The sequence below is a fragment of the Oratosquilla oratoria genome, chromosome 40 (assembly GCF_046742065.1).
Source record: "Oratosquilla oratoria isolate Oo_2021 chromosome 40, ASM4674206v1, whole genome shotgun sequence".
Taxonomy (NCBI): Eukaryota; Metazoa; Arthropoda; class Malacostraca; order Stomatopoda; family Squillidae; genus Oratosquilla; species Oratosquilla oratoria.
The window spans coordinates 892,772-910,000 of record NC_134816.1 but is presented as its reverse complement, the minus strand read 5'-3'; the positions used below and the strand labels follow the sequence as shown (position 1 = coordinate 910,000).

The 17,229-nt window shown below is 39.2% G+C and overlaps 1 protein-coding gene across 10 annotated transcripts in view; it reads right to left on the bottom strand.

Moving 5' to 3' along the window:
• The window catches only part of LOC143020615 (filamin-A-like), a 379,720-nt gene that overhangs the window by 4,066 nt on the left and 358,425 nt on the right, over window positions 1-17,229 (bottom strand). For all 10 annotated transcript variants that reach the window (XM_076177057.1, XM_076177058.1, XM_076177066.1 and 7 more), the window contains 4 exons: window positions 16,137-16,354; window positions 15,186-15,401; window positions 11,143-11,241; window positions 8,776-8,896 (listed from right to left, as the gene is read on the bottom strand). In XM_076177057.1, coding sequence (XP_076033172.1) covers window positions 8,776-8,896; window positions 11,143-11,241; window positions 15,186-15,401; window positions 16,137-16,354 — 654 coding nt within the window. The remainder of the gene's footprint in view (window positions 1-8,775; window positions 8,897-11,142; window positions 11,242-15,185; window positions 15,402-16,136; window positions 16,355-17,229) is intronic.

Below are 17,229 nucleotides of genomic sequence, written 5' to 3'. Positions count from 1 at the left end.
TGCATATATATATATATATATATATATATATATATATATATATATATATATCATCACGAAGAACCCACAGTTGGAATAAAAGGAAACTTAGAAGAAAGTATAACTTCTATACTTCGGCTAATAGCAATAGCCTTTTTCAGGAAAGTACAAGTTACAAGAAATGATAGAGATATAGATACAATTAAGATGTAAGGGGAGGAGGAACAGGGATATCATGACAGGCGACATTCCGTCACACAGAGCGGAGTCAGAATTGAGGGGGTATGTGGTCAATCGGGTAGAGGTGTGAGGTCAGAAAAGGAAAGGATGTGGGATCAGGAGTGGTTGGGGAGCGAGGTCAGGAGGGTGAATATTTCTAACCAAACGGCTCACAGCTAGACATGTCCGGGGATCATTGACCTTTGGAGACATTCAAGGTTGGACATTCTTCTATTATGGCGAATTCAACATTTTTTATACTGAACCTGCAGTTGGATTTAACAATAATTTGGCCTTGTCCCAGTCAAGACTACGATTTCTGTTGCTGACGTATTTAATAGGTCTTTTGTGCTCAGTTAATCTGGTGTTAAGGTCCCTGCCGGTTTGGCCAAGAGACACTAAATCACAATCTCTACATGGTAGGCTATAAACTCCTGGTGCCTCAGCTCCCCTTAACCTTTGATGGACATTAACACTTTATGTACAGTATTTGGGTTATGATAAGCAACTGGAAGGCGGTTGTTGGGGATTAAATTAAAACCACCTCACAGTTGCTTATCATTACCCTAATACTGTACATAAACAAATAGTTAATGTCCATCAAAGGTTGAGGGGAGCTGAGGCTCCAGACGTTTATAGGCTTCCATATAGAGATTGTGACTTAGTGTACCTCGGCCTACCAGCAGGGACCTTAACACCAGATTAACTGAGCACAAAAAGGCTATTAACTCCTAGAGTCCTTGATGGACATTACCAATTTGTTTATGTACAGTATTAGAGTAATGATAAGCAACTACGAGGGATTTTTAATTTAATCTAATACGCAACAACCGACTTATAGTTGCTTATTATTACCCTAATAATGCACATAAACAAATTATCAATGTCCATGAAAGGTTAAGGGGAACCGAGGCTCCAGAAGTTTATAGCCTACCATTTAGAGATTATGATTTAGTGTACCTTGGCCAACCAGCAGATTAACTGAGCACAAAAGACCTATTAGATATGCTCAGGAAAATCCGCTGTGTTTCAACATGTCAGCAACAAAAATCATAGTCTTGACTGGGATAAAGACAAATTATTGTTCAAATCCAACTGCAGCTTCAGGATAAAAAAAAATTAATCCGCCTTAATAGGAGAATGTCTGAACTTGAATATCTCCAAAGGTCAATGATCCCCACACATAATCTCATGTCTAGCTGTAAGCCGTTTGGTTAAAAATATTCACCCTTCTGACCCCGATCCCCCACCACTCCCGACCCCACATCCCTCCCTCTTCTGACCTCACACCTCTACCTGATTGACCACATACCCCCCTCCCTTCTGACTTCACCCTGTGTGACGGAATGTCGCCTGTCATGCTATCCCTGTTCCTCCTCTTCTTACATCTCAATTGCATTTACATCTCAATCATATCTTGTAACTTGTTCTTTCCTGAAGAGGGCTATAGCTATTTTACGAAATATAGAAGTTATACTTTCTTCAAATTTCTTTTTATTCCGACTATGGATTCTTCGTGGTTATTTTTTACAAATGTGCTACTATATTTTAAGTGATGGTTTGGACACATGAAAAGAAATAAATGAAGAACGATTTGTAAAAGAGGTGTGGAAGGCAGAGGTGGAAGGTATGAATATGAGGGGGCGTCCTACGATGAGATGGATGGATGGGGTAAAAGGGGCATTGGGAAAGAAGGGAAAGTCTGTTGAGGAAGGAAGTGTGAAAACATAAGATAGGGGTGAATAGAGACTGGGTGTGTATGGATGATGCTGTGATGCATGAGAGTGAGTGGATGGGGGATAGGGGGTAAAAGAGTATGTATGAGAAATAAATTCACGCAGCACCACGGGATTTCGCCCCGTCTTCTCCTTTTCTGACTGAGGGGTCGGAGAGTGGGTGGGGTCACCGAATTAATGAAGCGGCATTCCTGTGGATGTGCTGTGTCTTGCAACAATGCTTCTGACCTCGGACATTTGGACAAGATGTAGGGATGACCCATCATCCAGGAGGTGCTAAGATAAGAGGGAGGGAAGAGGGTAGAGGGGAGTGGAGTATGAAAGGGATGGAATGGGTGGGAGTGGTTTCTATGCCTTTTCTTTTGGCTACCTCCCATGTAAAGGGCAAAAAATCCTTTAGTATATGTATGTATATGTATATATATATATATATATATATATATATATATATATATGTATATATGTATATATATATATATATATATATATGTGTGTGTGTGTGTGTGTGTGTGTGTGTGTGTGTGTGTGTGTGTGTGTATTTACCTAGTTGTATTTTACGGGAAGGGGAGCTATGCTCGTGAGGTCCCGTCTTCATATCTCATTTTATCTAAACTATTTTTAAATTCATGTATTGTTTTTGCACACACCACTTTCTCATCTAACTTGTTCCAGCTGTCTATTACTCTGTGAGGAAAGCTGTTCTTTTTCAAATCTCTTCTATAGCTGTCTTTTTTTATTTTCTTTCCGTGTCCTCTTGTATTTCTGTCATCCCATTTTATCAGATTCTCTCTATCAGTAATTTCTATGCCTTTCATGATTCTGTAAATAGCTATCAAATCTCCTCTCTCTCTTCTTTGCTCTAGTGTCTGTAGTTCAAGTTTTTCAAGTCTCTCTTCATATGATAGTTTTGAGAGTGTTGGTGCCAATTTTGTAATTGCTCTTTGTATTCTTTCAAGTTTTTTTTATACATTTTTTTGTACTTGGTGACCATATCGTTGCTGCATATTCCAATCTTGGTCTTATCAGGGTGATTAGGATTTTCTTCACCATTTCTTCATCCAGGTATGTAAATGCAACTTTGATTGTTCTTATTGAATTATAAGTTTCTCCAAAAATCTTATTTATATGTTTCTCAGGTGACATATTATTCATAACAATGACTCCCAGGTCCTTCTCATTTTCTACTTTTTTTATTCCTTCTTCTCCCAATTTATATGCTCCTGTTATTTTGTTTTTGCTGTTTCCAAATTGCATTATACTACACTTTTTTGTATTGAACTCCATCTCCCACTTCCTACTCCATTCTTGTACTTTATTTAGATCTCTCTGTAGTGATTCACAATCTTCTTCAGTTTTCACTCTTTTCAGTAGTTTTGCATCATCTGCAAAGAAGCTCATATAGCTTTCAATTCCTTCATCCATATCATTAATATATATAGCAAACATTATTGGGGCCAGAACTGTTCCCTGCGGAACACCGCTTATTACTTCATCCCATTTTGAGTGCTGGTTTCTTATCACTACTCTCATTTTTCTTTCTTGCAAAAAGTCCTCCATCCAATTTAGTAGTTTGCCCTGTATTCCTCCTTCAGTTTCTAATTTCTTAAGCAACTTCTTATGTGGTACTTTGTCAAAAGCTTTCTTTAGATCTAAAAATGCACAGTCCGCCCATCCATCTCTTTCTTGTATTATATCTATTAGCCTTGAATAGAAACATATTAAATTGGTGACGCATGATCGTCCTTGTCTGAATCCAAATTGCCTTGGATTTAACACTTTGTTTTTTTCTAAATATTTTACCCATCTACTTTTGATAATTCTTTCACAAATTTTTGCTATTGTACTTGTTAGAGAGACTGGTCTATAGTTGGTAAGTTCTTCTTTATTTCCTCCTTTATATATAGGTACTATATTTGCTTTTTTCCAATCTTCTGGAACTTTTCCTTCTTTCAAGGAACTATTTAGTATGCTATATATTTTGTCTGCCAGTTCATTCCTGCATTCTTTCAGTATCCAGTTTGCTATTTCATCTGGTCCATGCGATTTTCTGACATCAAGATTACTCAAGTGTGTTAATATTTCATTCTTTGTTACTTCTATTTCTTTCATAGGGGGGACTTTCTCTTTCCATTCGTTCTCTTCAGATTGTATGTTCTCCCTTGTAAACACTGATTTAAAATGTTTGTTCATAATTTCCGCCATTTCCATTTCCTCAGTGTATTCAACTCCCTCCTGTCTTAATTTATCCAAGTCTTGTCTGTTTTTCAGTTTATTGTTTACAAATCTGTAGAATAGTTTTGGTTGATCTTTACACTTTTCTATGATATCTTTTTCATATTTTCTCTTTTCCTCTCTGCACATTTGTACATATTCATTTCTATAACAGGTATATATTTTCCATTTTTCAGGTCTTCTGTCTTTTTTCCATCTGATCCAGGCTTTGTCTCTTTTGTCTTTTAACCCCCTACAGCTTTTGTTGTACCAGCATTTTACATATTCTTTTTCTTGTTTTTGTCTTGGGACATACTTTTCCACTCCTTTTTTGTAAATTTTTGTCAAAATATTCCATTTCTCTTCTACTGTTGTTTCTTCTTTGTATATTTCTTCCCAGTTTTCCTTTTGAAAGAATTCTCTTATTTTATCAAAGTTTGTTTTTTCATACATCATTCTTCCTTTTCTATATTGTTCATTTCTTTTCATATATTTTTCTTCATTAAGTTCCAGTTCAATCAATATGTGGTCACTTTTACTTATTGGTGTTTTATATTCAATTTTGTCCACTATTCTAGGTTCGGATGTAATTACTAGGTCTAGTCTCGATGGCTCTTCTTCATTTCTATACCTAGTGTTCTCCTGTATCCATTGTGTCATTGTGTGGTCAGTAACCATCTCAAGTAGAGCGTTTCCCCATGAGCCGTCTCCACCCTTTACTGTCATTTCTTCCCAGCAGATTTCTTTGCAATTAAAGTCGCCCATCATAACTATTTTTCCTCCCTCTTCCATTATCTTGTTTAATGTTATCTTTGTGTCCTCTAACATACTTTTATGTTCACTCTCTTCCCATGAGGCTGTTTTCGGGGGCACATAATTTATCACAAACTTTCTGCTCTTCTTATCTCTGTCTTCTACTTCCATCATTATCATCTCTACTGTATTCTTTCCATATGTAACACACTTCACGTTTATATCCTTCTTAGTCAGGAACATAACTCCACCCCCTTCCTTTTTCACTCTGTTTCTAATCCAATAATTATATGCATCATGTCCTACACTGTTGGGTGGTAGTGGACCTTTTAATTTTGTTTCTACAATTCCCATTATGTCTGGTTCTTTTTCTTTCAAATAATCATTCAGCTCATTCAATCCTGTTATTAATCCATCTATATTTGTGTAAGACACTCTTAGTTTTCTGCCACTTCCATTGTGTTCTCTGCTTCCCTTTTGTTTTTCTCTTGTATGTCGACTTTCTTTAGTTTCATATTCACTACTCTCCAATAGAATCTCTCTTTTTCTGACTCCGTTCTTATCTCGTTTTTTTCCTTTGCTTCAAGTCTTTTCTGTTTTTCTTCCTCTCTTTCCTCTTTATTAATTTCCCTTTTTATCCATACCTTTTTATATTGTTCACTTGTTGCTAGTTTCCCTGTTTTGGATAAGATATTCTCAGCCGTAGTTTGTGACCTGAATTTAATCTTAATTGGTCTGGTCTTGTCTGTACTATATTTCCCGAGCCTGAATTTCTCTTCGATTTGTTTCATTATTTCAGGTTCATCTTCCTGAACTAATTCTAGTAAATTTCTTACTTTTTCATTTTCCTCTTTGATTCTTGTGGTTCTATCTGGGTTATGTTTCTCTTCCATTCCTAATATAATTATACATTTCTTTCTGTCTGCTAAGTCTCTTACTATATTCTCCTTCTGTCTCATCACTTTAATAAATGAGTTTTCATTTTGTTCATTCATTTGCTGTCTGATTATGTCAGTGAATGCAACTTTGCTATTTTCTTGAATTTTTTTCCAACCCTCCTTGTTCTCCTTATTATTCTCCTTTAAGACTTTATTCTCCTCTTTTACTTCTTTTAACTGTTTTTTTAATTCTTCAATTTCCTTAGTTAAGTTTTTGTTCGCCTTCTCTAGTTCTTCCATTTTTTCAACTCTCCGTATAATGTTGCTAACATGACCGAACCTACGCTCCAAGTCCTCGATCATCTTATCGACCTTCTCTTCTAGTCTTGTCAGTCGGGGGGTGGGTGGGGGGTGGGGGTGGGGGGGAGTTGTGTCCCCCCCCACCCTATTTAAATCCCTGGAAAATATTCTCATCACTTTCTACTGTATTGCTCTTATCTATACTTCTAATCTTTACATTTTTGTTAGACATTTCATCGTCGCTCAGCTGGTCGGGGGGTCGTTTGTTTACCTTTCGCCTGTCTGCCTGGGCCAAGTCCTCTCCTTCCTCATTTCCTTCCATTTCCCTCAGCAATCCCTCTCCTTCTCCTCTTTCCCTACTTTCCCACTACCCCACGAGCAATTTCCCCCCACCCTGTAAATACAATAGGCACTTCTCTCTGCGTTGGGATCCACGAAACTTCAATTTTCTTCAGAACGTCTTCTAAGCCGTCCGTTCGTTGAAGTGTGTGTGTGTGTGTGTGTGTGTGTGTGTGTGTGTGTGTGTGTGTGTGTGTGTGTGTGTGTGTGTGTGTGTGTGTGTGTGTGTGTGTGTACACACACACACATATTATATATATATATATATATATAGATGGAGAGATGATAATGGAAGAGAAGGCAGTAAGAGGAAGGTGGGCAGCATATTTTAGGGAGTTGCTAAATGTGAAGGAGGATAGGGAGGGAAAGGTAGTGGCAGTGGGAAGTGCTAAGAAAATGACCATGATGTGTGAGGAAAATGGAGGAGAAATAAGGAAGGATGAAGTGAAGGCCGTTGGTAAGATGATGAGAGCAGGCAAGGCACCTGGTCTGGATGGATGTCATGCAGAATGACTGAAAAAAGGAGGTACAGTGATGGTGGACTGGCTGGTGAAGTTGTTTAATGTTTGTTTAAGAGAGGGTAGAGTGCCGGAGGACTGGAGGAGTGCCTGTACAGTTCCACTTTACAAGGGAAAATGGGAAAAGAGTGAGTGTAATGGTTTCAGAGGTATTAGCCTGTTTAATGTAGTTGGGAAGGCTTATGGGAGGGTCTTGACTGAGAGGATTAGGAGAGGAACAGAGGGAGTAATTGGTGAGGAACAGTGTAGGTTTAGGACAGGTAGAGGTTGTGTAGATCAGATTTTTGTGGTAAGACAAATATGTGAGAAAGCTATAGGAAAAGGTAAGGATGTGTTTTGGGCTTTTATGGATCTGGAAAAGGCTTACGATAGGGTAGACATGAAGGCACTGTGGGAAGTATTACAGATATACAGGATAGGAGGAAAGCTTTAAGGAGCTGTCAAGAGTTTTTACGAGAGTAGTAAAGCGTGTGTCAGGATTAGAAATGGAGAGAGTGAGTGGTTCGTGGTAAAGGTGGGCCATCGCCAGGGATGTGTTATATCACCCTGGCTGTTCAATTTATACATGGATGGGGCGGTGCGAGAGGTAAATGCAAGGGTGGTGGGTCAGGGATTGGAGATGGATAAAGAAAATAGAGAAAAGTGGGAGGTAAGCCAGTTGTTGCTTGCGGAAGACACTGCGCTTGTAGCACGATCAGAGGAGGAATTGAGGAAGTTAGTGACAGAGCTTGGAAAGGTGTGTGAAAGAAGGAAGTTGAAGATAAATGTGGTTAAAAGTAAGGTGATACACAAGAGAAGAAAGTGGCAGCAGACTGGAAGTGAGTATTAAGGGAGAGAGACTGGAGGAAGTAGATAGTTTTAGATACTTGGGTGCAAATGTGACAGGAAAGGGAGGAGTGGAGGTGGAGGTAGAATGTAGATTGAGAGAAGTGAGTAAATGCCTTGGTGGATTAAAAAGTGTAATGAGGAATAGACATTTGGGAATGGATGGTAAGAGGAGATTGTATGAAGGAGTGGTTGTATCGACAAGACTGTATGGGGCAGAAACATGGAACATAAGAGACAAAGAGAGAAGGAGTTTGAATGTATTTGAGAAGAATGTGTCTGAGAAGTATAATAGGGGTTACTTGGCTGGATAGAGTGAAATAGGAGGAGGTGAGGAGGAGAACGGGGGTGGAAAGGGAGTTGGGAGAGAGGGTTGATGAAAGAGTATTGGAATGGTTTGGACACATGGAAAGAATGAATGAAGAAGGATTAGTAAAAGAGGTGTGGAAAGCCTAGAGGTGGAAGAAATGAACATGAGGGGGCGACCTAGGATGAGATGAATGGATGGAGTGAAAGGGGCTTTTGGGAAGAGAGGAATGTCTGTTGAAGAAGGACGGGAGAGGACAGAAGACAGGGGTGAATGGAGAATGGTTGTATATGGATGATGTTTTCATGCATGAGATGAATTGGGTGGAGATGAGGATTGAGGAAGTATGTGTGAGAAAATTTTGACGCAGCCCAAAGGGATTTCTCCTCTTCTCTTTTTCTGTACGAGGGGACGGTCGCCGATTTAATGAATTGGCCTTGCTGTGGATGTGCTGTGTCTTGCGACACTGCTTCTGACCCAGCGCAGTGGACAAGATGCAGGGATGACCCGTCATCCTGGCGGTGCCTAGATTTTTTTTTTTTTTTTTTTTTTTTTGCTACCTCCCTTATAAGGGGGAAAAGAGCCTTTGGTATATGTACACATAAATAGAGACGTAGTTACTGTTATGACCACCTATTATTAATCCTTGCTTGAAGAAATTATTCCATTTCATTGTATTAGAATGTTTTACAGGAGACAAGCAAACTAACCTTTCGGTCCTCGGATCCTGACGGTAAGCTGCCCAGCCCCTGCACCGTGAGTGTCGCAGATGAATTTGCTCTTGTATGCAGCCAGAACTCCGTGTTCGATACCAGGACCATACACGCGAACCTGAGGGGAAAATAAATGATACATCTGTAGGTATGAAGATTTTCAACTACTCCTTACTGACATTGCAGATACCAGCCTTTTTCCCATAGTTCACATTATTCAAAGCATCTCTATTCTCAGAAACAGCGGATTTTCATCCATCGGTGGATCAGTGCCGTCACCTGAATATAAATTAGGTGAATGCACCTGCTCAAAGTACTCGACCCCTATGAGCTGCCTATCAGCCGTTCAAGTAATGCTCACTTATGTTCAAGATTTTGAGCAGTTTTTACAGAGCTCAGATAAAAGGTCAGTTGCATCGAGATGGCTCTTGATATCCTTAGTAATTTCCCTAACATACCTCTCCTTATCCTTCCCCAAGAAAAATCTAGTCCACATTTTTAGAATTCTATAGTCGTTCGTGTGTCCAGTCAATCTAGCAGCATATCAAGTGCTTCACGTGATGTCACACCACTCCTCGAGTTCTACAATGCACTCCTTGGTAGTTTTCAAAAATTTACCTTTAAAGGTAAATGAAATAATGGTGGAATGCATCTTGGTATTCTCCTAACATTGCCATTACAGTCTGAGCATTCAAGTTAATTAAAAAAAAAAATAGTAATAATAACTCGACGCTACACTAAACTCAGCAGCTCTGTAGAATTCTGCACCTTCTGCAAATAAAAATGTGGTTGATCTCCTTTCCAATACCTCTAGCACTGCTATACTAATTTCATTAGTGTAGTCCTCATCTCTGGAACCAATAACTTTTGGACTTCAGCTAAATTCAGGAGAGAACTGTAAGTATTCCTGGTTCCAGAGACATGGGGGGTCAACATATTTTTCATAGTCAGCTCTGTCGGTCCCAATAACATATTGGATTAATTCAAAACTACAGTTTTGCCTTGTAGAAAACAGTGGTTAAATCAAACTTTACATATAATATCTCCTTTACATATATCATCACAAGCTCATCCGCTGAAGTAACCAAGATAACGGTGGACACTTTTCTGCTATCTAAAGTTACAGTTGGGCAAATGTTTTCAAAGGAAGAGCATACCGACAGGAGACTTTTTGATCCATAACTAGCTCATAGTAATATATACAAAATGAAAACAAGTATTCACTTATTTTTCTACATAAAAACTGAGTTTATAGCATATCTCCTACACAAAACAACACATCTAGTATAACTCTTACAGTTATGCACTCATATCTCCTGAAATTCTTGGACATCAGTGCATAGCTGGTTCAAATTTAAGCTCGAATAGATGCGATTCGTGTCTGAACACTACACACGGTTCATTTATGAACAAACTTAAGAAAACAGATTAAATAGATTTTTGTCAGCAGGAGATATGAAATATCTCTGTAAAAAATTAATTACAGATTTTTGTGAGCAGTTAGTTCTTCAGGAAAAATATCACTAGATGTCTAGCATGTTCACGCACACACGCATGCATTAGTACAGGATGGAACGTCCAACATCTTCAGAGAACTCCCAAGGGACCTGCTATTGTGTTTGATCTCACAGCGGGCATTTGGGCCAAGTGCGTCTGACCTCATGTGGTCAAATGGGCTGGACATCTGTGTCAGACATTACCAAATGCAAAATCAGCATACGGCCAATATATATTTTATATGTATTTCCAGTGCTTGCACATCAATCACTTATGCATAAATACTGAGTATCCATACTAAGTTCATACATTGTACATTGTAGACATAGAGTAGAAGTAGATAGCAGAGAATAAATTGTATAGAGCTCCCTGTTGTGGCAACAGCTACCCTGTGTATGTAAATATTAACATTGTCAACCGCCATAGTTTTCCTCAGGCAATGCTCCGAGAATGTAGATCAGTCTACACGGAGAGAATAAAACGACAAAACGCCACTTCGTTTGTCTCAATGCCTTCAAAATAAATATAGATCACAACAGCAAATCTATAAAAATACGTACTATTCTAAAAAGTCTTAAAGTTGTATATGGTTTGTGTAGGACATGTACAATATGTAGCAAGTAGATATGATGCCCACCCACCTACAGCTACCCTCCCCACAACTCAAGTAGAACTAATTGCGGTTGCACCACCCAGGTCGCAAGCCCATCACTAGTAAAGTTATGTCTTCATGGTTTGTGTATAATGTCACCTCCAGCTCCCCATCACCCCAGGGACCCCAACAAGGACTCTTGGGACAGTTACATACTATATTCCTTAAAAAAAAAAATGAAAAGGAGAGACCTTGGAAGAAGTCTACTCACTCACCTTGGAAGGATCTGGAGCCCCTGCAACCTTGAGTGCGAAGGGCGACCCTGGCACGTGTTCCGTCTCGTACATAACACTCAGATGATGACGACCTGACTCCTGTAGAAGAGAATCATTGCTATATCAGTGGTAAATAACTTTTCATGTACACTGTACACACACACACACACACACACACACACACGCACACACACACACACGCACGCACGCACGCACACACACACACACACACACACACACACACACACACACACACAAATACACGTCGGTCGGGGTGGCAGCGAAGATTGGACTCCGGAGATATCTACAAATTTCGAGGGTCACAACGAAAAGGAAGTACTTGTGTTGTATTAATAGGGAAGAGGAAAGCTCGTGGTGTAGTGGTAAGCTGAAGAAAAAGGAGAAGGGGAGGGATTACTGAGGAAAATGGAAGGAAATGTGGAAGGGGAAGACTGGGTCCAGGAAGTCTGACGGCATGTCAACAAAAGACGGCCAGACGACAATGGTGAAGTCGAAGAGATTAGTAAAAATGGAATGGAAGGTAAAGATAAATATTTTCATGGATTTAATGAGGGAGGAAATGACAACCTCCCCCGACTAGTAAATCTAGGAGAAACTAAAAGAAATAAATGAAAATTGGGAAGTTAGGTTTAACCAATTAAAGTTGATTACTCAAAGAGTTTATAAACTGGAAGAACTAAAAAAGGAGAATAAAAAACCTAACTAAAGAAATAGAAGAATTAAAAAGACAGTCAAGAGAAGTAAAGGAAGAGAATGAGGAATTGAAGAGGTGTAATAAAGAGAATAAAGAGCCCATAGCAAAAGAGGTAAGTGGTTGGAAAAAGGTACAAGAGAACAATAAAATGGAATTTAGAGGCATAAAGGAGCAGCAGATGAAAGAACCAACTAAGGACACAGTTATTAAAGTGATGAGGAAGAAGGAGAATATAGTTAGAGACTTAGCGGATAAAAAGAAATGTATAATTATATTAGGGATAGAAGAGAAGTATAATCCAAATAGGACTACAAGAATAAAGAAAGAAACGGAAAAAAATAAGATATTAGAAGTAGTTCAAGAAGATGAACCAGAAATAGGGAAAGAAATAGAAGAAATATATAGATTAGGGAAATACAATACAGATAAGACCAGACTAATAACGTTAAATTCAGGTCACAAACAACAGCAGAGAATATCTTAGCAAAAGCAGGGAAACTAGCAGACAGTGATCCATATAAATAGGTATGGATAAAAAGATAGATAAATAAAGAGGAAAGAGAGGAGGAGAAAACTAAATGACTAGAATCTAAGGGAAAAAACGAGAAAAGAACAGAGTCAGAAAAAGAGAGATTCTATTGGAGAGTAGTGGATATGAAAGAGAGGAAATGGTTCATAGCAAAGAAAAATGGAAGGGAAACAGAAAACATGATGGTGGTGGCAGAAAATTAAAAGTGTCTCTCACAAATATAGATGGCTTAATATCAGGCTTGAACGAACTGAATGATTACCTGAAGGAAAAAGAACGGTACATAATGGGAATTGTAGAGACAAAATTCAAAGTTCCACTACCACCCACCAGTGTAGGACATGGTGCATATAATTATTGGATTAGAAACAGAGAGGTAAAACAGGGGGGGTGGAGTTATGTTCCTGACTAAGAAGGATATAAATGTGAGGACTGTCACATATGGAAAGAATAGAGTAGAGATGCTTATGATGGAAGTGGAGGACAAGGATGGGAAGAGCAGGAAGTTTGTGGTAAATTATGTGCCTCCTAAAACGGCTTCATGGGAAGAGAAAGAACTTTAGTTGTAAAGAAATCTGCTGGGATGAGATGACAGTGACAGTTGATTTTTAATCAGAATTTTCCGAGAGAAAACCTGTGCCCAAGAAATATATATATATATATATATATATGTATATATATATATATATATATGTATATATATGTATATATGTATATTTACTCGCTTCTCTCAATCTACATTCTACCTCCACCCCCACTCCTCCCTTTCCTGCCACATTCGCACCCAAGTATCTAAAACTATCCACTAGAGGAAGTGGGTATTTATAGATACTTGGGTGCGAATGTGGCAGGAAAGGGAGGAGTGAAGGTGGAGGTAGAATGTAGATTGAGAGAAGCGAGTAAATACCTTGGTGGATTGAAAAGTGTAATGAGAAATAGACATCTGGGAATGGATGCTAAGAGGAGGTTATACGAAGGAGTGATTGTGCCAACAGCATTGTACGGGGCAGAAACATGGAACATGAGAGAGGAAGAGAGAAAGAGTTTGGATGTGTTTGAGATGAAATGTCTGAGAAGTATGATAGGGGTTACTAGGCTGGATAGAGTGAGAAATGAGGAGGTGAGGAGGAGAACAGGGGTGGAAAGGGAACTGGGAGATTGGGTTGATGAAAGAGTATTAGGGTGGTTTAGACACGGAGAGAATGAGTGAAGAAAAATTAGTAAAAGAAGTGTGGAAAGCAGAGGTGGAAGGAGTGAATATGAGGGGACGTCCTAGGATGAGATGGATGGATGGGATGAAAGGGGTATTACAAAAGAGAGGAATGTCTGTGGAGGAAGGACGGGAGAGGACAGAAGACAGGGGTGAATGGAAAGGGGTTGTGTATAGATGATGCTGTGATGCATGAGGGGGAGTGGGTGGGGGATGGGGGGTGAGGAGTTATGTATGAGAAAAAAAACTGATGCAGCCCGAAGGGACTTCTCCCCATCTTCTCCTTTTCTGAACGGGGGGACGGAGAGGGGTGGTCGCCGAATTTATGAAGCGGCCTTGCTGTGGATGTGCTGTGCCTTGCGACACTGTTTCTGACCCAGGGCAGTGGAGTGGACAGGATGCAGGGATGACCCGTCACCCAGGAGGTGCCAAGATAAGAGGGAGGGAGAGGGTGGAGGGGAGTGGAATATATAGGAAATGGAATGTGTGGGAGTGGTTTATATTCCTTTTTCTTTTTGGCTACCACCGTGTAGGGGGAAAAAGCCTTTGGTATATGTATGTATGTATATATATATATATATATATATATATATATATATATGTGTGTGTGTGTGTGTGTGTGTGTGTGTGTGTGTGTGTGTGTGTGTGTGTGTGTGTGTGTGTGTGTGTGTGTGTGTGTGTGTGTGCAAGGTAACTATTTAAGAAAATAAACAAACGGAGCAGAGCGCTTTCGTATATTACATCTTCAGTGTAAATTACACTTATGAAATACACGAAAGCGCTCTGCTCCGTTTGTTTATTTTCTTAAGTGGTTACCTTGCATTTATAAAACACACGTTCCTAGTGTTCTTATTGCATACATATATGTATATATATATATATATATATATATATGTATGTGTATATATATATATATATATATATATATACATATTCTTGAATAGGCCATCCAACTATTCTAGGATTTGGTTGAATTCATATATTTTGTTGTGGCTCATGATGATTTTCTTCAGGAGGTGAGAGGGATCAAAACCCTTTTCTAACCAGTATCAATTATTATTATCATTATCATTATCATTATCATTATTATTATTATTATTATTATCATTATCATTATTATCATTATGATGATGATGATGATGATGATGATGATGATGATGATGATGATGATGATGATGATGATGATGATGATGATGATGATGATGATGATGATGATGATGATGATGATGATGATGATGATGATGATGATGATGATGATGATGATGATGATGCAAAATGTTAAAATTATGAAGGGCTTAAATGAACAAAGAATAACTTGCGCAAAATTAATAAAAAGAGTTGTTTAAAGAATAAAGTGTTCTCTATAAGATTGAGTGATAAAACTATTATATTACCAGTGACCATATCCTGTTCTAAACAACATACCACGTCCACAGTTATTGAATATTTAAGAGATGAAGTGTTTGAGATATATGATAGGTGTTAGGAGAATGGATAGGAATTCATTATTAAACAGACAAAACAACAATAGAACAGAGAAACATCACTTCGGCTACTTCTATTACGACTCTTTTATTACTATAATCTACCTGTGGTTTAACGTTAAGGGTGAAGGTTCCATCTCTATGGTCGTAAAGTTCACAGACGGCCACCTTGTGAGGCCCAACACACCGGGCAGTGAGTTCACCTGGTCCTGCCCGTCGGGTGTCGATGAATGATTTTATCTCTTTGCCGACCATGCCATGTCGGAGGCCATCGCCTGTACAGACCACCTTGGAGGCATCCGCGACGCTGTCAACTGCCACCTGGAGAATAATGGTCACCATCAAAAGGAGGAATTCAGATTATAATGTAAGGTGAAATGTGAAGACGTTGCTTGTGGACAAATGGTTTCTAGGTCCATTTTCCTTATATTACACAAACTCCTCAAAGATTCCAATTCTACCTCCTTTATTTTAGTACCATATGCAGTGTTCAAAATTCACTCCAGATAGTACGAGGTCGAATAGTCTCGCGAGCAAAAGATAGTTTGAGTTTATCTTTTTACATCATTTTCCTCCAGAAGGAATGACATCATAGTCAAGATGAGGAAATTAACATCATAATACTGCCCTACACAGTATTTGTGATCACTTGGATTCAAAGGTGCTAGAAGACTTTAGTTTTCATAGCTTTGTAACCAAGAAACTAATAGTAATAAAGTATAATTCTTTGCAATAGGAAATTTTACTTCTGGCAGACGAGCACAGGGTCATACTTTCTGCACTATGTCCATTCCCAGCATTTGACAGTGAAAATCCACTCTCTTTGTTACACTCAATAATCATTGTTTTCTGTTTTGTGATTATAGTTTAACTCCATACATTAATATGTATAAAACATTATCATATAATTTACTGTGTACATAAGAATATGGCACAAGTACAGTGAATCATTTGCAGTTTTGTAAAGAGAAGGAAGAACTGAGATGTCAGACTCCTGTGATTGGACACATGAACTAAGTACACGAATTATGACAGTGACGTGGACCAGTTACTTACCTTCAAAGGACATCCGCGGACCTGACGATCTGCCCACATAACATTAAGGAGGTACACGCCTGCGACATTGGGGGTGTAAGTGGCCCTCCAGACGCCTTGATCCTCTGGTGTAAGGGTAACCATGATGTCATTCTTGGTACCTGCCATGGTCACGTCTGGACAACCAGGACCGGCCTCTGAACCGTCAATTACAAACTCTGCCTCTTCACCACATCGCGCTGAAGGAAAAGAGGATTTGATTTTACAAGGCATACTTTGGAGAACTTATATTTAGTGTACTAGTCTTCTCAGAAAAAACTCTGATAAAAGAGGAATTGTTCAACATTCTTAGCAGTCTGCTTATGGGAGATAATGCCATTTTCAAAACTGACAACATTATATTGGCCAGTTATACAATAATAGTAATCAAATACTTGAAAATATGATACATTTATACATACATACATACATACATATACCAAGGCTTTTTTCCCCTTACAAGGGAAGTAGCCAAAAAGGAAAAGGCATAAAATCATTTCCACCCATTCCATCCCTGAATACACTCCATACCCCTCCACCCTCCCTCTTATCTTAGCACCTCCTGGATGACGGGTCATCCCTGCACCTTGTCCACTGCCCTGGGTCAGAAGCAGTGTCGCAAGACACAGCACATCCACAGCAAGGCCGCTTCATTAAATTGGCGACCCCCCCCCTCTCCGTCCCCCCATTGCATAAAAGGAGAAGATGGGGAGAAATCCCTTCGGGCTCCGTCAAATTTTGCTCACACATACTACCTCACCCCCCATCCCCCCACCCATTCCACCTCATGCAATCACAACATCATCCATATACAACCATTCTCCATTCACCCCTGTCTTCTCTCCTCTCCCGTCCTTCCTCAACAGACATTCCTCTCTTCCCCAAAGCCCCCTTCACCTCATCCATCCACCTCATCCTAGGACGTCCCCTCATGTTCAAACCATCCTCACCTCCTCATTTCTCACTCTATCTAGCCTAGTAACCCCATTATACTTCTCAGACACCTCATCTCAAACACACTCAAACTCCTTCTCTCTTCCTCTCTTATGTTCCATGTTTCTGCCCCATACAGTGG